Raw genomic sequence first — 22,891 nt, 5'->3', positions numbered from 1 at the left:
AGTAATGTGGTTAGCTCCAATGTATTCAACAAGACAATGTGCTTGGTTTTCAGTATTCAAGGTCTGCATCATGCCATCTTATGCATCAACCAGTCCATGATGCCAAGATGCAATGACAGCAAAATGCATTGTAAGATTGCATGAGTTCCAATACCCTCGTATATATACCGACAGGTATAACAGTGTCGCATAAATAATACGAGACAAACACTGACAGGAAAAAAAGACAGTGTCATACAAGTCAATCTAGAAAGAGATGTAAATAGTATCACACAAATAATTTAAGTACAGAATCAGATATTACACCAGTCAAAATGCATAACAAAATATCGTGACACAGTACACTGTAAAAGTCTCCTGACATGACAAGTTACTGCATAGTGTTTAAAGGATTTTGACCGAGACTATGGCTGAGTATGGACTGGCCATAGAAATGACAGGACAAAGTGAATTATTTGGCTTGTTATTATCTGGTCAACCTGCTGTGTGTAAAGTAAGGATCACAGAAGCAATATCCATCCCATTAAACACATATTATACATACATACACCTGTACATGTGAAACCTAAGTCCACGAAATGATTTAAAGACAAGGTAATAAATATTATAAAATAACCATTACATTATTTTTGTGACCTTGAACCTCCTTAGTAAACCTATCAATCTTTATCTGTAGCTTTCACTTTTTTCATGTTTCCACAATTTTGATTGTTTTATAGTGTTATTGTACTTGATTAGCAACCAGAACATATTACTAATGTTGTGGTTGAGTGCTATACAATATTGTTGATACATTATCACAGTGTTGTACTTTAAACACATTTTTTATTAATGAATATCAATGAAGACTCTCGGATAAAAACAGACATCACAGATAAAGATACTTAGGCTAGAGGGACAAGTGATGAAGTAACTATGACAACACCCCAAATCACTTTGTGCACAACAAAGCCCGTAGTCCTGTAGGAAAAGTACAGCAGATTTGCTATTTTATGCAAAGAAAGGTTCCAGAATGGACAGCTTGCAATTTAAAATATTTGCATACATAGTCTAGTCTTTTTATAAGTAACACTGGTCACATTTTTACAACTTTCGTACTTATTTTCCATATTTTAACACTTTAACATCAGTACAAAGTAAACACTAGAGCTTTAGACTCATCAGTGAGAAGACAAGGTAAGCTATCTGACGACAGCATGCCCACTCTATCCCAAAGAACGTTTTCTGTCACTTTGGCCTTGGTGTTGATGAATCACCAGAAATGGGCTGTGGTTGCTGACACCTCAAATGGTACAAACCCTACTAAGAGGCAATGATGAGAAACTGACAAACAGTTGTTAACAGAAGCTTTGCAATTTGAGTTTCTTTTTTCATTTGTATAAAATGTAAAGCGTGTTTTTTTGTGAAATTCACATAATTTGAACACATGTAAATTGCAAGTCACCTGCATGAACATTCCAATTCTCTCTGGAAATATGTTGATCAGAAATTCTATTCCCAATATAATGCACAAATATTTTTATCCCAAATAGGATGAAAGACTGTGCTCAACAGCATATCTAGAATGTTATATATCCAATCAAAAGTTCTACACATACGCATTCATTTATGAGTACATGCATGCAGATATACAGACATAAATATATATGAATCTAACTTTATAGGGACAACGGGAATGCAATATACATATCTTTTATAACTAAGTAGGAATGTTCTTTCTCCCTGGCATCAAGCTGTAGAACTGTCAATGTGTTTTAAAAGTCTAGATTGAAGATGTCTCAAATGGATATTTTTCTTATGTACATTTTTGCAATTTTACAATGACTGCGCAAATGTAATATAAGGGATGTGGGAAGGGCAGTTGAGAGGAGAAAGATAAGCAAGACATCAGAAGACCAATGTCAGCTCTTCAAAACTGAACAAGATACAGACCTTAAATAGGATCTACAGACGGTGTCAGCAAACTGTAGAATAACTGAATGTCACATGGTTGTGTCTGATGCTAGGTCTTACATAAATATGTCTCTCATAAATGCATCATACAGAGATTTAGACAAGAGCTCTTTGAAACTCTGAACAAGACAGATCTTAAACAAGAGTCTACTACGGACATTCAGTCAGCAAAATATATGGATGATAGTGGGGTGGAATCTCTAAGCTACTCTAATAAGCATCATATGCCAAGGCAAAGAGACATTCAGACCAAATGGAGCCCCAATATTCACATCTGCAACCTGAAAAAAATCTATAGACCCACAGGTTACCCACACCCACTACCCTGGTACAGTTCTACATCCAAATGCATTGGGGATCTCGGCAAGGTACCTGCGGTGAATCCTCTTTACTGAGACTGCGGTTCAGGAGGGTGCCGGTGCCACGCAGCAGATCCTGCGACTTGCGCTGGATCCCTTCCCACAACTGTTCATGGAGCGACTGGGATTTGGGCAGGGTGTGACTCTTGGGACGGCCACCTGTCCCATTGGGGCCAGGGCTCCCTCGGTCACCCCACTCTTCCAATGTCTCCTCTGACCATGAGAGGTGTGCCATCTGTTCTAGGTACACGATGGCCCATTTGGCCTACACGACATGATGCAGTAGCAACTTCATTCTACTGTAATGCTACAACGGATTGAAAATTGTTTTTCCTTTTTCTTGTCTAATTAAAAAAAAATTGACAAATAAAATGCTGATACTTAGGCAGAGATAAAATGGAAACAACTTTTTTTGCTATCAAAGTAAGCATTCATTAGGTAACAACTAACTTCTTGAATCAGTTTTGTACTTATTAAATGCAGATACTAAATTATTAAATAGATATTAAAATGTAACTTTTCTGAGCATTAAAAATTCAAATATATGTTATCTAAGATTACCAAATGCAAGCATGAATATGGTTCTGCAAAATGACTAGGTAGTCTATATACATATCTACAAGTTTCTAATATTCTTATAAATCACATGCTGTTCACTTTTTGCCATATGCCCATTTTGTGGGAACACATAGCATGACACCTGACATCTACTCTCGTTATGACAGTGTTATCTCATAAGCAACAATTTTATATGTGCCATTGCATACATCAGGCATGCGAAATGAACCATAAACTGTTTGCGATCACTCAGCATTCCATGCTGTTGTCAAAAACTATGTACACTTTTCTTTTCGAATGCTACATCCATATATTATCTGTTAGTGAAATACACAATGGCAAATAAGAATTTCTTCATGTTAAGTGGTTCAATCGGAATCAAACAGGAGTTAGCACAAACTTTCTTTTATTAAAAAATTCCATGCATAACTTATTAAAAACTTTAAAAGGCAAAGTAATTTTGCCCGTAATTCAAACTCATTCTGGATGTTGGGTTGTTCATTCTGTAAATTGTCTTAATGGTGGGCAATTAATTTTCCCCCGGATGAGAAACTGGGATGGGTTAAAGGACGGTACAGTCTGCGGTTCTCTCATTCATCTAGGTGTGAGTTTCAACATACTCTAAGGTGTAAAAAGTTCTTTTTAATGTGGAAGATGAGAATCTTACTACAAAGGCAAGAAATTAACCATTTTCTGGGGGTTACTTCATATCTTGCACATTGAAAACAGCATAAATACTAACTTGGGATAACTAATTTAAAAACTGCTTAAGCCAAAAGATAAATTTGCAAATCTGAATATTGTTTGATTGTATCTGAACTCCATAAATATCAGTCAAAACTTGCAAATTGTGACCGACAAAACTGATTTTAGTGTTCAATGGCTAACTTCTAATTAATAGAAATAATCTTTGAATGTCATGGATTCAAAGCAACAAAAAATGTTCTTTGTAACAATATTAATTTTTTTTTAGCATCACTCTTTTTATTAGTAACCTTATTCCACCCTTTCTATTATTATTTTGCTATCACATTCCCCAGAAAGATGGGAAGAAACTCAATCATGATGTACAGAAATGTGATTTCAGAAGGGGGTGAGCTTTTGCTGCCGACAACTGGTCATGGTCATTTTATAGTCATACAGTAAACATTTTGTATTCAAGAACTGAGCACTGTGTGGAGGGAACTGCTGCAATCAGAAGGGGAATACAGTCTCTACAAAGTTAAGTACTTCACAAGATTACATACCCTAAAAATCTATTTCTCATGTGACAAGAAGTTCACCATAGTAAATCCCATTCTCCTCAAGAAAAAACAAACTAGAAAATATCAATGAGAAAGTATGCTGATCAGATGGCAATCATGGGTTTAAGTTTTTTAAAATAAATGTCTGCACAAAAATCCAATGTTTCTCAATGTACTTAGGAGGAAAATCTGCCTTAAAATGGACATATTGCAACCTACTTATTTGTGCTAAGAATCTTTAAATAATAATAGTCACAGCTGCTCTTTAAATTTCTCATTGACATACAAATATTTTTTTTAAAAAAAAGAAGAGAAAGAAAAAAGTAGAAAAAATGAAAAATGAAAAAAAAAAAAAGAAAAAAAAAAGCATTTCTCTATGCCCTAAATGCTAAATACAGGTTAAAGCAATAAATATGCGGTTACACAAACAGTGTGAAAAATTTTTTAAAGGGCATACAAGCCAGAAGAATAACTGAAGTATATTTAATATAATCTAGCTAGATATGTGTGGCTATAAACTGTTGGTATCATGAGATCCTTCTTGAAGCTCTCTGCATAATGGGTTATATTGTTGGAAGGACAGCATGGCAGTATGGCAGTAAGCAAGTGAAATCTCACAATCCCAAAGATCCACTAGTACCACAGCCTCTGACTGCTAAGAGATTTAGTTGAGGCATAATTGAAAAGAAAGCTGAATTCTAAAGCTTCTAAAATGTGGGTCTTATATGACTGTCTTGCGTTTAGAAAATCTAAAATAACACATCAACTCAATTTTGCAGTCACTGTTACGGCTGCTATTTTCAGCATTTTTGGCTGTGTATTTTTGTGTCTGAGCAAAAGCAATGAAGGTAAACCTAGCCTGAATGCATCTAACCCAACCCATTACAAAAATAAAACATGGACAATAAACCTCATCTGAAAGCTAGACCAATGGCACAGAACAAATATCTTGAAAAGTTCAGAAGGAAAAAAAACTACATCCACAAGACTACAAGACTTGAAATATAAGTACTGACAAGAAACATAAGCTGCGGTAAATGTTGACCTTGGTAGTACGGGTTGTAATATACTTCGAGCCACAAAATTAGAACATTGGTGTTCTTGTAATTATATAGTAAAGCATTCAATCATGATCTAGTCAAACTGAGCAACTCCTGAAAAAAAAACTCCCAGTAGCTCCTAAAGGTCCCTTGCCTCCATTGTAAACACAACCCTTATAACCCCTTTCATATTTCTCTCAGCTATGTCTCCTAAATCAATTAATAATGGCATAAGAATGCTTTTATAAAACTAAAAATCCTCTCCATCCAACATGAGATCAAATGTCACTGCTACAATCTTCTTGCCAGTCTGGTCTATCTATATATATATATGTGTGTGTGTGCATGCATGTCAGTCTACGTGTTAATGCTCACATCTACAGGATGGTAAGACTGTGCACTTCATGCATTTCAATACCTATATAGTTGCAGACATTCTTAAAGTTACATTAATCAGATTTTAGTCACATTCAACCAACACGTTAACCAGCAAGTGTCTCAGCTCCTTGTACAGAAAATGTGATTTGCTGAAACTAACTCACATGCATGCATGATTGCTTGCATGCACTACGTATTTACACCTAACTGAATAACCATCAATACATGCATATATAAAACATACCACACACACACAACTCCATGCGTTAAGTATAAAAGTACGCATCATCACACCCTTCTTAACACCATAACACAGTAGTGTTGTAATGTCTGAAGATTCGTCTCAAAAATCCAAAAAGTTATTTATCCGTTTCATACAGGTTTAGCCATTGAATAAAAGTGAATAAACTAGCATTTCTTCAAATGCTGGTTTTCTAAAGTTTGCACCTGCTGCAGAGGATTCAGTGACATAAACCAAAAGTGAGAATAGTTGGAGAAAGCTTAGTAAACATTTGCCTTAGGTTTTTTTTGTGACGCAGCATTGCTGACAGTAGAAATGTGCACCTACTGGGGAGAAAGGTACTGTGCCACACATTCCATCCATCAGAACTATCCCATCTTGGCATTTAGCAAAAATGTTTAGAGCAAGATTTACTTCAATGCCACTAATTTAAAGCATGAAAACCATATACTTTGCCACCTCCCCCGCCAATCTATACTTGTTAAAATGTTTAAATGATGCTATAGTGGAGACAAATCACTGATTTTATAGTGGTGAAAGGGAAGAATGAAAAGGCAGCTTGATCTAGTAATATAGTTACATTTTCCAAGATAAAAAAAGTAGCATGTGGTCCTACAAGACCAACGCATTTTTCAAGATGAAGAAGCAATATTAAAAATACACAAAATCTGCAAGTGTACTGATCAAAGCAAGTGAAGATTTAGCCAGGCTACAACCCATTACTTGTTAATACACTACACAACAAAAGAGCTTTCGCAAAGACCAGTTACAATTCTTGAATACTTTCTAAGCAGTTACATTTGTCAGTGAGAAACTAAACATGTTTATTGCTGGAATCTTCTCTGCTTTAGGCATAAAATAAAAGTGCTTGGAAGAGAAATACGGGGAAGGAGAAGAGCATGCAAAATTGACACAATTTCCTAATTATTTGAAAGCAAAGTTATATGATTATGCCTTTAAAAGGCTTGAATAAAAAGATTGTTTCAAAACCTCTAAACATTCTGGAGTCAGAAAATCAAGATCAAAATAATAATAAAAAATGTTTAACTGCAGGCTATGCTTTTTTTAAAGTGAAAAGATTTAATTTGTGAGCAACAGCAATGAACAGACAGTTTTTGCTTTACATAAATTCAACTATATAGTAAAAAATTCTTAAAGACATCTACACTTAAAAAGGAACAAAAAAAGAATTTGTACACAAAGCAAATGCTGAGTACAATATGAGAAATATAAATGGGGTGGGGGGATGAAAGTTGAGGAACATCTCTAAATCAGTTCTTGCATGACCGCACATATGCTACAGTATTTGTATTTTAGTACATTTTATGATTTGCATAAGGTATGTTAATTTGTGATGCCTTAGTTTTACAGTGGGTGGGTAGGGGCAAATCTGCATTAAATTTGTTTTGCATGGAGATCTGTGAAATAGTCCACTGTATGAAGCAAGAACTGTCTGGATTGCCAAAAAAGAAACAAAAAAGAATCTTAACATAACAGCGAACAGCCAACAAAATGGCCGCAACAAACAGCCTTGAGCAAGCAACAAACTGCCATACCTTGTATTCAAAGTTGGAGACAGCTAAATAAAGAATCTCAAGAATTCTGGATAGTTTGGCCATGGGTAGATCCACCCACCAATGTCGCAGACATGCATGGTCTGCATTTTTTAGCACCCACAGAAAACCCATCAGCAGATTTCGTGTTGACTCCATGTTGATTTGGCTCCGCCTCATCTGAGACCAAAGGTACAGCAATAAGTAATATGCATGCCCACATGCGTCTCCAGTCCCCACACACCCCCACTCTCACAATTGCCACCTGCTGCATTTTTACAGGTAGTGAAAGTGATAAACTTCAACAAGTGAAAAATAAGTGTGGCTAAGCATGTCCAGGTTGTTTGTCTTCTTTCTGCATTGTTCTTTGGTCATTTGTGGGCTGGTCCTTTTGCTATAGTTCTGCAGTTTGCTGCTTAGTTTTTGTAGTAGCATTAAGCATCAGATGTAGACAGACCATAGTGTTTCACAACAAAGGAATAAATGTAAATTTCTTCATGTCCAAACCAAACATCTTGGTTATAACTGTTACTCCTGAGCAAGTCATGCCATGCATGCATTACATTAAGGACTCATCTGATTGTATGGAATGGAAATTATGCTGTACCGAGTATTTGGGTCGGTGTGTATGCATAAGAAATAAATGCAAAAAACAACAAAAAACACATTTTTAAATTCTGTTATCCTGCCTCAAAACTCTATTAATCCATTTTAACCAAACTAAACATAAGAAAGAGCAGCACAGTAAGCTTTGTGGGTGAGTGGTGCTATTGGTAGTGTGTATACCCTTGCTGCAGCATTCTCTTCAGTGGGCAGCATAGGAACATTAAGACCTCGAATGCCAATGCTCGAGCCAGCGATTGCCATAGCAACACGCTGACTGATGCGATCACCCTCTTCGTCCAGCCCAAAGCCATTCCGCAACTTGCCCTCAAAGCATGGGTCATACAGCTGTGGCATAGCCTCCATAGTGATCCCAATAAGAGGGAGGTAAAGAGCTGCCAACCGAGCCTGAAAAAATTGAGATTAAAGAAGGATTAAAAATAACTGCAAAATTTAAGTGTTTAAACACTGATTTTTCTAAAAGTCAGCAGAGGATTAAATTTAATTTAAAAAAAACTACCATGGAAGTACAGATAAGACAATCAAAATGTATTTATGTATGCATAGAATATATGTCTCTCAAGATTGTTTCCTTTCCTGACTATACCTACATCAGTGATGATTCTCAAAATTAACTGACATGTCACATACAGTAAAATCTTATTTGACTTATCAATCGATGAATTTTATATCTTACTGTAGATAAAAGGAGGCAAAAAGAAATGTTTTCGAGCATCACAAATGACATATATCTCAAGGATCAGTTTTTTCTTTTCCCCCACATACATGCCCTTGACAGTGTAGACTACTTTTGTTAAATGCCTGAATAGTCACCAGGCTATGAGATCTTTAACCTCAGCAGAATAGGGTAGCTATAACGGCAACTGACTTACTTTGATCTGTGGGTCTGTGTAGCGGATATCCAGGTCATGGTTATAAAGCAGATTGCATAAAACTCCAATTGCTCGCTGATGCACCACAGAATTGCTAATATTAACAAATTCATTACAATTTTTAAGATCTTGGCTTGTGATTGCTGTCATCATTTCAGGTCAAGAATGCATGTACGTGCATGGAATGGAATTAAAATGGAAATGGAATTAAAGCACAAGTAACATGCTCTGACCTTTCAAAAAGATAAAAACAGATGTTTAGCTCTTTGTTAAAGATCTAATAGACTGATCATATGAAGGTAATGATAAGTGAAAACATTAAGTCTTCTTCTATAGCTCTAGCTCTCTTATTCTTCAATGATGCATTCAATAAAATAACACACCTTACGTCAAATGAGTTGGAAAGATCTGACAGCACAAGACCCACTAGGTAGTGCTGCTGCCGGAACTCGGGGGTCAGTTCATAGAACACACCTTTGTCGGTCAGCGTGCTAGTAGAAGTGTATGAACTGTTGAACAGCAAACTTGCAGTGTGACAACCCATACATATTGTATGCAGGCAGCAAGGACAAACTATCTGAACTTGGTGCATGAGCTTTTTTCACACAATGAGGTTTCACAAGCACAGTATCATGAGACCAAATGCAAAATGTTTGCTCACATTCTGATAAATCTTAGAGCTTTACCTTTCCTATCAACATTCAACTATGAAAATTAAATCAAAAGTGACTTCCCCATTTTGTTCTGTTCTACAGATTATCTAGACCTAGTATTTAAAACTGTACGTCTTTTCTAAACAATGCCCAACGTAATGGAATCTGACTGTCAACCTCCCGTACGTTTTGTCATAGCTGCAAGTTGAGCATGAGATAGTTAAAGTCATATTTTCGCAAACAAGACAAAACAGATATGACTTGTTCTTGTCAAAGTCATAGTCAAAAGTTCTAAAGATTTCTCAACTGTCACTCATCAGGTATAGCAAGGAATATAGTTTACCTGTGTGAAGCAGCACTACTGATGCTGCTAGTGGGACTATTCAGACCTGATGGTGTGAGTGGTGTTCCAAAGGGCAGATTGAGTGGGAAAAAGTGTTCATGGCTACAAAGAATACGGACAAAGTCAAGCCGCAGCAGCAGCAAACTGGTTGCATCTTGGAGCTGCGCTATTTTCAGAGACATCTGTTGCACGCACAAAAAAATATCAACAAACCTTATTAGAAAAAAAAAGACAACAAACACACATAGTATGTGGGAAATTTTTTGGTGGTACATTTTGAGAAATTATTCTGCATCGATAACAAATTAGAAAATGTAAAGCTTGTTAGACCCTCAGGTCTGTCACTTCAAACAATAATGATATCCAGGCTAAATTATCTGTGTCATTACACATTTCCTTTCTTAACATTTTACAGACACTGTCTATGCCAGTGCAAGCTGTCTAGCAAAGTAAAGTTAATTTTTCAAAACTAGGTTCAGAGCCTGTAATGGTCCAGCCTAGAAAAGGAGAAAATCCAATTAGCAAGGACTGAACATCTGCAAACGATAAAGAATCAAAAATAAAGATTAATCAGATATACAGATTTGTTTCTTATTATTTAAATGACATCCTCCTTCCTTACTACCAATCTCGCAATGTCGCAGATGGGTGACAAAGCATGTCTGTAGAGCTGTGTGGCTACGTCAGCATATTTGTGTACAGGCACGCCACATGTGCTAAACGAGCAACTGTGGAAGCGTGTGTATTCAGCCTTTCTCACAAATAGTTTAGGCTGTTTCAGAAGGGCTAGTGTGGTTATATAAATACCTGAACCAGACAACAGCTCTTCAATTCTCACTGAGACATGTCAGGTACCACAACACTCTACGTGCAGGAAGGTTTGGTAACCACCTTTTTCTTTGTACTTTAGATTTTAGATTGGAATTTTTATTTTTTTTTTTATGTAGATACTTTGTAAATTGTTAACAGGCACAGCAAAACCTAGAAGAGAAAGAACAGAGAGAGCTTTGTCATAGGCACAGGCTCTGATGGTCATTCACTGGCCACTGACCACTGGCCAAAGAGTTAGCATGGTGAAAACAAGTGTAAGGTCACCCAAAGCAGGCACCTATTTTTGTGCATCCACTCCTAGAGGCCTCTACATTTGTAGTATACGTAGGTGAATTCTAAAGACATCAAGTTCGTAGCAACAGTGTCTAAGTGATCTGTGAGTGCAACAACCGTTGTCGAAATTATCAACAAAGCTTGTGTTTGGTTAGTTAATGGCAGAGACACTGCCTGCATGCCCCACAAAACAACTTTTGTTTTCACCACTGGCTAAGTCTTGTAAAGAAAACTTCCATTGGTATTTTAAGGCAGTGTTGTGTGACTACATGGATGAAATTTTTGGTTCTATAGAAAATTTTGCCCTAGAACTTCTTAATTTCTAAAACAGGACTCCTGAGCGAAAAAGTTTTTTATTTTGTTGATTAATTAGGGCATGTGTATGAATGTGCTGTGATATTAATTTATAGTTAAAATAGATGGAGCCTGCAAGAGACAGGTGCAGTTTGTTTGTGTAGGACCAAAAGAATGGACAAACATCAAGATGAATTTATGAGTCTTGAGTGCATTGTGAGTGTCCATGATAGTAGTCCCTGCAACTACTCTCACCAAAACATTGAACTTCATTATAGCAGTTTTGATTTGCACATTCTGCATTTCATCTTTATTACTGTTTTTTCAGTTTATGGTGTTTTGTCCTTTAACTGTATGACCTGTTTCCCTGTCTTGTGGTTGTCTCATACGCAGCCCTGATTTCTTTTATTTTTTTTGTTTTGTTTTTTGGTTGGAGTGGCCCCATCTCTTCCCCACTGCCATCAAAAGCCATTTCCTTGTCAACTTCCTGAGCATTCTAGTCATCAACCTTTGATTTCACCAGGAGTGGGAGGAGATGGGGTAGGGAGCGAACACCCCTGCTTGGTTGGTTAACTTCAAAGCCTTTACTAACCCTAGTCATGACACCTCCAATCATTATTTTATGATTGTTTTGCCTTGGGAAAAAAAAAATGAGTGAACATTTTTATCTCAAAAGGCAGAAAATTACGTTACATAAGCTGCAGCAAAAGTAATCCCTGCCATGCTGTACAGCGGTAGGTTTCTTAATTCTAACTCTGGATTCAAGCTGTGTCAAGAGAACTCACATTCTTGTAGTAATCCTTGATAAGTCCGTATACAAAACTTCGGTCCATCAAAGACAGCAGGTCATGCAAGAAAAATGCAAGGCTGGTGTTGAGGCTTTTGATCAGTGGAGGTTCCTGTGTACATACGCAAGTGCACCCATGCACAAATGTACATATGGATTCACACATAAATGCATTCACACACACACACAAACTTATATTCAAATTACTAATAATGTAGTACTCTCAGACAGAAGAGTTAAATAAAGAGCAATACACTCATAGAAGCCAAATGCAGGCCATGTTCTGTTAAAATATTAAGTTTATGTGAAAAAAAATGTAGGCATATGTTAATTATGTGAAAACACATCACTTGAAGAACGATGTCTAGGTGAATGAAAAATAGTCAGGTCACCAAAAGTGTTTTCCCTTTACCAGCTGATTTCTTCTGCTATTCAAATTACAGCCCATTATAACTAAAATTTTTAAACAAAAAAAACTTTAATTCAAACCAGTCATGGTCAGATCCTATCAAAGAGACATTTGGGCCTCTAACTTAAGAAGCAATTTACAGTCTTGAAATAATGACATCATCTCTCACCTTGATGTATCTGTCAACAATATCTTTTATGAGCATTTTCACTAGTGCATTAATGTCATCAATGAAGTGGTCAGGAAAACGCATCTGACGAGGAATGCACAATTTGTCTGTCTGTGCAAGGTGCTCTCCCATGGCCTTGACCTGAGAAGATAAATGGATTCATGAGTTTGCTCTCACAACATCAAAATTTTAGTGGTAAATATTTATACATTTGATACAATGTCATCCCTTTTGTAAGCAGATGTAAACTAGATGCAGAAAGTGGGTGCAAGAATAAAGTGAAAGCAGCCCAAAACCAGAATAGGCTGCAGAAAAAAGTGCAAAAACAAACCATCAGTTCAAAGAAGAACCAGGCATTGCTGACAGTCAGCTCACGAGACGACCCACTGGACACAACCCACTGTAAGGCCAGCTCTTCATGTACAAGCTGTAAATAAAAATAAAACACATAATATAAATACATTCTCACACTCAAATAACAGTGTCATGTGAAAGCATGTAACAAAATGTAAAACTGGTGCTTTAAACCCTTTGAACACTCTGATGAGATATAGGAGGCTTGAGTCATCTTCGGCCCCTTCATGGTTTCCTCTTCAATTTGACTTTGCTTGTGTTTAATGCCATGCCAGCAACAAGGGCTATATCACGGCAACAAAAAGTAATCTTAACTTTAAAAGTTTTGGGACTAAACCTCCCGAGTGATATAAAACATAACATTCTTTAAACAGTCAATGCAAGAATAAAAAAAGAATTTTCTGTTAAAAACTGCCGGAGGATATTCTGAAGCTCAGGACGAACAATCATAACATGTATCACACTAAAACTTCCCCTACACCATGGACAAACTGGAGGTGGCTCACCTTGTAAGAGGTGTCCTTCCATAGCTTAGGTGTGTCCTAACTTTAATCTACCAAGGACCACCTCCTCCCGCCTTACAGGATAAAATGAAGGTAGGCAGTTGGAAAGACAGGAAAGGATGGCTTGCAATTTCTTTTGGCCCAGAATGTCCCAGTGACATTGCCATAGGGACTGAACGTAGGCCGAGAAAGGATTACAGTCTGATGATACCAGCAACTGTAATTTGCCAGGAGACTGACACGTATCCTTGGCAGCCTGATCTGCTCAAACTGCCTGAGATACCAGCATGGGCAGGAGCACAAATAAAAACAATGTCTTTGTTACAATGAATGAGTACTGCATGAATTTTATGAAACTGGACCATGAGAGGGAGGTCAAAATCATTGGAAAGAAGAGCTTGGAGGGCAGAAAGAGAGTCTGAAATAATCAAAAAAGTTGTGCTCCAAAGAGCGGTTAAGTTGCTGCAAGGCAAGCAAGATGGCGTGAAGTTCCGCCGTGAAAACAGAACAGCCATCCGCCAGTCGGACTGAATCAGCCCCTTGTGGTTGGCAGGAAGGTACTGCTACCGCAGTGACAGGGTCACCACTTGGGACTTTGGAACCATCTGTAAAGACAGAACAGAATCCAGGATAGTTAGAAAGGAGTTCCCAAAAGCATTGGAGAAAAATGATGTCGCTAGCGTCCCCTTTTTTAAAGGCTGTAAGATCAAGACGAATCTCTGAAACAGAAAGGGTCCAAGGAGGATACATAAGGAATATACTCTGGCCTTCTGAGTATGAAGACCAGATGGACACAAGCCACAGCCTTCTAGCAAAGGTAGGGCAATACATGACCAGCCGGTTGATTGGTGTGGGCCACACCAACCTCCCATCTGGGAAAAGTCCAGGCCAAAGATGTGTGTTGGTATGCTGGGCTGCAACCCATCAGGGACTCCAGGATCCCATCCTCCCCCAACATGAGTTGCCCTGCATGGCAAATGCAGGGGGCCTAATGGAGGCCACAGAGAGAAAAATGACATCAAAATAAAGGCATGATGGAAAACAAGAAGACAGAAGAAAGACCAGTGTAGACAGACGACAGGAAGGAAAAAACTGTAGTATGATAGGGAGATGTTCGATTAGAAGAAGATGAAAGGACCAGGTAAGGTAGAAAAAAGAAAAGCATAAGAAAAAGTGGTGGCCCACTTTGTCACCCAGCCAGAGAGGGACTGGGTGTTCACCCCCAGGACGAGAAGCTGGGCCCACAGGGGCTCTTCAGTTTGAGTAAGCAAGAATATACTTTCTTACCAATCTGCAAATTTAAAAAAATAAATAAATACCTTTTTTCCTCTAACTTTTGGATAGTTTGTCCCAAGGTAGTCTTCACCTTTCATGCTACCTGTTCTGTCCAGCTGTTTTCCTCCTGTTAAACAACCGTTGCGTTAAAATAAAAACAAACTGGAAAATGGCAATTCTTTCTTGCTTCACTCTTCTTATTCAGTTTGCACCTGCAGGTGTGAACATCTTCACAACTACAGCTCGATCATGTTGATTTTGTCCATATTGAATGAGTTCAGATAAAAAGTTCTGAACAAAAAATTCTCCACATTTATCATCAGCTCATTTTTGTAATCAATTATATATTTTTGATTAACTGTTCATTTAACGAAGAAAATTACATTCATACATCTAGACAGTTAAACAGAGTGAGTTCAGGATGATGCTTTTAAAGAAAAATAAAAGGTAAATTTACTTATACACAAGTTCCACAATATATTTTGGCGCTCTTACCCATTAAACTGATAACCTCAGCATCTGGAGAAGTTGGTGTATTGCCAGCCAGATCAGGGTTGCTGGTGCTTCGCTGGTAGTTCTGCTTAGCCAGCTGCAGCGAAGAAGGCCGCCCGAGGGTGTTGTAGCCTGAAGGACTCCCAAGCTGCGGTACAGAAGCTACACAAAAAGATAAATCATTCTATAACTACTTAACCACTACTACTAACAGGAATTATAGAAATATATTTATCTATATAGTGTTTTTCCACACCATAGAAAGCATCTTGTCACTGATGTTAGCTCCCTGACTGGCAACTCTCTCCTCCCTCTTCTAACCCTCAAGTCCTTCTCCTAACTCCATTGCTATACTACCCTTACCATTACATTAAACCCTAAACCCTAACCAAGCCTCCATCTATCTGGTTCCTTGGTGCCCCATAAAGACATATTAACATTCCCCTACCTATCAGCACACACATCCATGCCTATATGCACGCAGGCGCAGGCACCCACACACTCAACACATAGGAAGAAAAGTTTGTATATAGTGCATGGCCCCATCCCTTCAGTCAGATCAAGACAAAAGATGTATTACTGCTCTCCTATTTGCTCTAGTTCTTTCTATGTCTAGCTCTACTGAGAGCTATATCGGGGATCATCTGCAAACTGGTGACCTAATGCACCACAAAATGCGAAACAGGATCCAATAAACCATCCTGTTTACCTTGATGCACAAGCCCCAGATGTGGAAGAGTGCAGCAGTAATGAATGTACGCTGCTAAGACGGTGTTGCGTCCATTATGGTCGTTCTTATCCTCCAGCAGCTCATGAACACGTCGTACCACTTGTGCCAGTGCCTCAAACGTTGCTTGTCCCACGTTAGCTAAAGTTTTAAACAAAGTTATTAGCAGTAACTAAATCTAAATCTCAACACTTAAGTTTTTCTTCCCTTCTTTCTACATGTACTTATTACTTATTATTTATTATTACTTACCTACGTTCCCTCCAATGACCGGTGGCCGTACCATCAAGCTGATGAGCTTGTCCAGGATGAGGTGCAGAAACTGTACCAAAGCTTCTCCTTCGCCATTAACAATGTCCATGATACTCCGCTTCAATTCATTTTCAAACCCTATTTCGTTCATGCGAGGTGGCAACTTCTGGTCATGTACATAGTTGCATAGGTTCATGAAGTGGTCTATGTGCTCGTCCTGAAATGTGCAACCCAAACAGCACATGCAGTAGCTTTTAAAATAATAAACATGTGATCTATATAATGAATGATCATGCTCATGAAGCACTGGACTACGATCACAACTATTGACAACTAATCAACAGACGAAAAAAGTGGAAGAAAGGGTAGAGAATGGATTAGCAATCTGTTGATTGGTGTAAGTATTCATGCTTTAACATCACTGTGTGCTAGCTAAATTATGGCAGACAAATAAACCCGATCCGGTTCCAAGGTTCAGAGTGCACAATTTCTTGTTTCGACGGAGCAAAAGTAAATATTGAATTGTTTGGTAAATTATGAAACATTTGAGGTAGGAGAGTATCAAAGGATGCTTTATGACTGAACAAGTGTTACTGTTGCTTTACTGACAATGAAATCAATAATTTGAAGTGTATTTTTTAAATGACTGGAGCAAGATATATATCAAAATATACATCGAAATATAAAGAAACAAATACTGTTCTTGAAATGCAAACCTGTAAATATTACAGTACTGGCATGCAAAGGTTTTTAAAATCTAATTACACAGCAACACATCTATATTTCTAAAATACTATGAAGAAATATACATAATAGTTGTTATCAGAAAACTTCTCTCATGAAAGAACAGCTCTGACAAATACATCCAAATGATTATAATTATGTAAGCACAAAAATCACAATTGTGAAATAATTTTACATTCTTTCCACACAACAAAGGTTGATAATGCTGGTATCTCTTTCCTTTTCTTGCATACTGTAACTAACCTGAGCATGCACTGAAGATACAGCTTTGATGGACACAGTGAAGACACCCTTGTGATTGTCAACCCACTTCATGTTCGACAGCTGTGCCTAAATTGCATGAAGCAACATTAAAAATAATTTTTTTAAACAACAATTTGCATGAAAATATGAAACTTGACAAACCTAAAAGAAAATTATTCTGTTAAAGGACCTAAAGAAAAATCTTATATAATAAATCTTCTTTCTTATACATTTTGGGTGAGAAGTTGAATGGAAATGCACATATGTGTATGCAGGCATACTCACAACCATGCATGTTTCTGTTCCCCACTATTTCCTCTTACATAAACACAAATATGCATGCATGCACACAAAATAAATGCTTTTGCTCAATTCAGACTGACAGGATATGCGTACATACTTCTGGGTGATACAAGGAATAGTGGGGTGGAAGTTTCTCAATGGAGACTGGAAGCACCAGATCCCCCGTTGGGAGGCGTCCATCATGAAATAGAGGCATCCACTGTAAACAAAGTATCATATCTACTTGAAACTATGCTCAATGATACTGTAACATAAAACTTTCTCAAAATACAAAACCTTTGTATTCAAGATATCAATCCCATTTGATGCAAAGACACAAATGGTGGACTCCCGCTGATTGTGATAGGATTATTATTTGTCATGTTGTTCTATAGGACTTGTGTTTTTCAAATGTTGACTCTCAACCCTATCAGTCTTACTTAGGTTTTTGGTCTTTTATTAGTCTTGGTGCTTATGGGATAATAGTCCTAGGTCATCGGCATAGTCAAGATCCTCCACGACTGTCCACTGTAGGCCATGTTGACTTTCCTGAGTGACATGGCACATGAGCCAATCAATGGCTAGTGAGAATAGCATCAGTGACAGGATGCACCCCTGCTTGATGCTGGGTATTAAATAAGAACTTAAAATTATTAAAATAAACATGAAAACAAAATCAACCAAACCATCACTCACCGTATATCCTACAGGCACCTCAGTAGGCGTTGGCTCATTCTTTTTCACCTGACAGCTGATGTGGTAAAAGGTAAACAGCAGGTGATGTGTAGGCAACAAACGTCCAGGCAGTTTTATTTTCACCTCCTCGTAGAAATCAGGTGACCTGCAAAAGAGCGTGGTACAAGTAATTGTCACAGCTTCCAAGCACTATCAATCTTAAACTATTATACTTCCATGACTGTCAGCAATACATGTAGTCATCTTTATCATCATCTATAAAGCATCTGTCAAAATATCTACAAAGTATCCTGCATTCATTAATCTGAGATGAATCAGCCTAGCCAATACAACAGCCATGGTTTTCCCCGAGGAATGGCTAGCATTCTCTACCCATTGCATTACTGTATCACCCTGTCATAGTAATATGGAAGTTGTTTGTGACTTGTGCCCCCAGCACATTACATAACACTCTGGCTTTCTGCTGCTAAATCAGCTCTACCTGTTCTATTTAGCATCCATTTATCAGTCATTTGGTTTAACAAAAATATACAATGAACATAATACAATATAGTCTGCACTTAACTCATAGACCAAAGCCATCTGTAAAGAAAAGCACTTTAATTTTCCTGTCATCATCTTCAAAACTCACTTGTTGTGATAGGTAACTGCTGTAAAAGCTTCTCTTGTAAACTCAGGGCAGCTTGATTTACCAAATATTACCTGTGACAAACAATGTTAGACACGTCTGAGTGACTGTTGATAGAGATCTGAATAAGTTCACATGGAGGTGGCTTTCGGATTAGGTATTTTAAGATTTCTGCCACAGTCCCTCAGAAATAAAGTCTGTGATTAATTTCCGAGTCAGCCAAGATTATTACAAAGTCTGTACCCAAGTGGGCCTATACAGCCAGGAAAAAAAGCAGTTGTTCCAATATTGCAAAAAGTTCGGACAGACAAGACAAAGGAAATAGCAATCAGTGGCCTGAAAGACAATTTGGCACAGCATTGTGCTACATAAATGCTGGTTAAAAAATAAAAGGAGCAAGCAAGCCATCTTGTTCTGCCAAGTGTTCTTGTTTTTCTGTTGCCCTGACCTAAAGTCTCATCTCTTCCTTTGTGTGTGGGGAAGGATTTTTTTCTCATCTTTAATGTTCACCTAGTAAAAGGAAAAACGAATTTTACCAATAGAATCCAAAAACAACTCACAGGAAGAGCATGAGTTTCATCCTCTCCAGCCATGAACTGCACACGAACAGCCAGATTTCTGGCTGAACCTTGTCTGTTGGTAAAATTCAGGCTTCTTGGGTACACGTAGAGAAGATTCCTGCCATCAGCATAAACACTGTTTGTAAAATGTGTTGGTGACAGCTTTTTCACTACTTGATCTTTAGCTCTAAAACAATGCCTATTATCTCATGATTCCCAGCAAAAAGTATTTTGAAACAGTACCAACTTCACTGAGATATATATCTGAATGTACTTATGACTGTTTTTCTTTAATTATGCTATCATTCTTGGACTGTATTCATGAAGCAAAAGCAAGTGATTGCAAAGGAGTTAAAAAAAGGAAAATCTAGAACTTCTTGTCTCTATAGTTATAATGTACTATCCAGACTCCATGTATACTGCTTTATATTATTTTATCCCAGGAAATCTTTGACACTGGCTTATAACTTGCCAGGGGTAAAGCGACATCTCCAGTCTCTAGATGTCACTTGACAACTACTGAGACAAGATGCTTACCCTTCAATTACCCAGGACAACTTACCCCTGCTTCATGAATATGGCCCTTGCCTCAAAACATCATTGATGATCAAGGGGAAGAGTTTAGCAGGCAGTCATTTCATCTAAATAAGTTAACTGGCATCCAGTTCATTTGAACAGATTAGCTAGCCCTGCTTGCATCAGCTAACAAGATAGTACATTCTAGAACATTCTACCATCTTAGTCACTGCATACCCCATTAGTAATGAGAACAAGGATTTCCCTCGACTAGAAGTCCTCTATCCTTTGATGCATCATTCTGCTTTTTTCTGACCATTCACCTTTAATACTGGTACTTGAGTAAAAATATTTTAGTGCAGCTCTGATGTGACTTTATGAAGACATCTCTAATTCAGAGCATGTTAATGCTATTTGGTAAAGCAGTAAGAAATAACGTGCCTGTAAATGGTCTGAGGAACATACACCTCGCGGGAAGGAAACTCAAGAATCTCCTTCACTGGCCGGCCTTTGCTGTCTGGATATGGTTCAACTCTCATCAATTCTGGTGTCAAAGAGTACTTGATTTCTTCTGGGCATGGAGATATGTCCAGTTTCAGGGTGGCTAAAATAATGGCAACATTGGTTTTAAATACACATGGCATGTCATCACATTCTTTCTTTCCCTTACTAGCCCCTCCCTCTTCTCTTCCCACCTTCCCCCAATCTCTCTCTCTCTCCACTTACCCTGTCCACTTCTCTCCTCCAGTTTTTCTCACTTCTCTCAAATCCCAGTTGCTCACAACAATGTATATACATGCAAGTTGAAAGCCATGAATTACCTGGTATACATTTTACACGTTTCAGGACAGAGGATGGCCTTTTCAGATCAACTAGAAACTTGTACAAATCTTCATCACTGAGCTTCACACCCTCCTGCCCACACATCAATCAACTTTATTAAATTAACAAATAAATATATTATAAAAAACAAATGGAGCCAAAATACACTTCTAGGAATTGTGGATCCAAACACTAAAACCTACTTTATTTTCAAATGCATTTTTTCCCAGGCAACTTAGCTATTCAAGCATTAACTTAAAATATATCTCTGATAAATATTTAAGACAACTTCCAGCACATAAGTGTTCTTTAAATGTTATTAAAAGTTACACCTCATTAATATTTGTATATTATTATATGTTGCTCTGTTCTCACTTTTTGACTCTTTGTGTAAATTTTATTGTTTATACTCTTTATATATATTTATCGTCATATATATAAATTTCTTATTTTTAAATGTTGTTACTCTGATCAATTGTACAATATTATAGGTTAGTGACACCCAAAAGTGTGATATTCTGTCCATCTGTTTATTTTATTATCGATTTTTGTCTCCCTGTTACATCAAAGTATGCACACCAACACCCACCTCCCACCAAACCCCACTTCTTGAAAAAAAAAAACATGGTTAAAGGAAATCAATATGAATCACCAAGCTCTAATCCAATGTGAGTAGGTTCCCTTAAATCTCCCTGCAAATCATAAAGAACAGCAAGATTTTAACAGTTATGCAAAGCAATGCTGCGGCTTCTATAGAACATGGCTCATAAACTATTGCATGCACCTGTTTGAAAAAACTGGACACTGTGAGAGTAACTGGGCGAAAGTTGTCTAGATTTGCACCATAGGTATCAGGTGACCAGCTGCGATGTTTTTCATAGCCACTTCGGCCTCTGTCAAAGGATCCACGTCGCCCCAGTAGCGTGTTATCATCTTTGGAGCGTTTTGAGCGGAATGAATCAAACTGACTTCCCCCTAGCCCACTTCTCCTGTCTGTAAACAAGATAAACAATACTGAGATAGTTGTTATTTATTCAGTTAAAAATAACAGTAGTAGTGACAATAATTAGATTTTTTTTTAGTACATTTTCCCACTAACGAAAACTAATCTCCACTTGTTACACATCATCACAAGATGTCAGTTGATACTCATCATATTAAGGAACACAAGCATATCATGGCATACCAAATTCTAAATTCATTTATGCATTTGTTTTAGGTTAAGCTATCTCTGGAAATCACCAGGGTTTGTCAGAAACATAAAATCATCTACAAAGCTACAAAAGAGACCTATACCTAGACTTGCTGCTCTGCTGGTATTTGTTTCTTGTAAAGCATCCATTGTTTTTTCTACTGATGTCTCCCGCTCCATGGAGCCTCCACCAGTGACAATGTTCATGAGATAGATGGCAGTCCATGCGAATGGCATACGGTACTGACCCAGTCGTTCACAGAATTGGGCAGCTTGGGTCCGGTACTTCTCTTCTTTCATTGACTTTTGAGAAATGGGATCAAATCAGTTCATGTTGATGATAAATTTGCTATAGTTACGAGTATTTATGTGAAACAGTTTTAATTCTTCATGCAGGCTCATGAGAAAAAGGGCAAAAACAAATCTTCTGATTTGCCAAAGCAATAAAGTAATCCCTTTCAAACAGACTAAAGAATTGGCTTAAAAAAATCTATAACAGATCAAGAAAATAAGTCATGGAAAGTCATCCTGCACTATACCTTGTCTTCCTTCATGTATGGCTCTGCACACTCACTTATATCCCCTTGCTGAAGCACTTTCTCCAGCTGAGCAAAAAAAAAATTTTTTAAGGTCCAAAAGTAAATAATTATAGAAAACAACAATGACACTAAATAAAAATAAGTTATTAACTAACCCTAGCCTTATCCCAGTTATTAACAGGAACATGGGGATAAATATGTGTCAATATTATTCTGTCCCTTTCAAGAATCTTCCTTACCCTTACTACCAAAAACACGTCAGGTGATGGATAGGTAATTGAAAAAATGCAGGCATGGCTGAGCGTTGAGGTGTCATGGTGTGAGACATGATTAGAAAGCATCCGTTTCACTGGCTCTGTGTTCAAGTCAAAGTGAAAAGTCTCTGATATCTGCAAATAAACAGGGCATTATTAAACTAAAACTTATTTCAACAGGCAAACTGTTCTTATGGTGTATTTAATCTTCACATCTGGGTACCTCAAGAA

The 22,891-nt window shown here is 37.6% G+C and overlaps 1 protein-coding gene across 2 annotated transcripts in view; it reads right to left on the bottom strand.

The window, feature by feature from the left end:
- Window positions 1-22,891, bottom strand: part of LOC112573613 (dedicator of cytokinesis protein 7-like) — a 39,760-nt gene that overhangs the window by 11,895 nt on the left and 4,974 nt on the right. The window contains exons 9-32 of one of the 2 annotated variants that reach the window (XM_025254141.1): window positions 22,646-22,795; window positions 22,407-22,472; window positions 21,972-22,170; window positions 21,460-21,668; window positions 20,675-20,768; window positions 20,295-20,457; window positions 19,338-19,455; window positions 18,781-18,851; window positions 18,150-18,294; window positions 17,572-17,673; window positions 17,172-17,258; window positions 16,185-16,401; window positions 15,915-16,073; window positions 15,209-15,367; window positions 14,758-14,840; window positions 12,913-13,008; window positions 12,582-12,722; window positions 12,002-12,115; window positions 9,819-10,000; window positions 9,206-9,331; window positions 8,823-8,916; window positions 8,113-8,337; window positions 7,330-7,506; window positions 2,326-2,577 (exon numbers count right to left, since the gene is read on the bottom strand). In XM_025254141.1, coding sequence (XP_025109926.1) covers window positions 2,326-2,577; window positions 7,330-7,506; window positions 8,113-8,337; window positions 8,823-8,916; window positions 9,206-9,331; window positions 9,819-10,000; window positions 12,002-12,115; window positions 12,582-12,722; window positions 12,913-13,008; window positions 14,758-14,840; window positions 15,209-15,367; window positions 15,915-16,073; window positions 16,185-16,401; window positions 17,172-17,258; window positions 17,572-17,673; window positions 18,150-18,294; window positions 18,781-18,851; window positions 19,338-19,455; window positions 20,295-20,457; window positions 20,675-20,768; window positions 21,460-21,668; window positions 21,972-22,170; window positions 22,407-22,472; window positions 22,646-22,795 — 3,429 coding nt within the window. The remainder of the gene's footprint in view (window positions 1-2,325; window positions 2,578-7,329; window positions 7,507-8,112; window positions 8,338-8,822; window positions 8,917-9,205; window positions 9,332-9,818; window positions 10,001-12,001; window positions 12,116-12,581; window positions 12,723-12,912; window positions 13,009-14,757; window positions 14,841-15,208; window positions 15,368-15,914; window positions 16,074-16,184; window positions 16,402-17,171; window positions 17,259-17,571; window positions 17,674-18,149; window positions 18,295-18,780; window positions 18,852-19,337; window positions 19,456-20,294; window positions 20,458-20,674; window positions 20,769-21,459; window positions 21,669-21,971; window positions 22,171-22,406; window positions 22,473-22,645; window positions 22,796-22,891) is intronic. The other variant, XM_025254142.1, reaches the window with a different exon arrangement.

This window comes from Pomacea canaliculata, linkage group LG10 (genome assembly GCF_003073045.1).
Source record: "Pomacea canaliculata isolate SZHN2017 linkage group LG10, ASM307304v1, whole genome shotgun sequence".
Classification (NCBI taxonomy): domain Eukaryota; kingdom Metazoa; phylum Mollusca; class Gastropoda; order Architaenioglossa; family Ampullariidae; genus Pomacea; species Pomacea canaliculata.
Note: the sequence above shows the minus strand (reverse complement) of the source record. Positions and strands in the feature narration are given on the sequence as shown.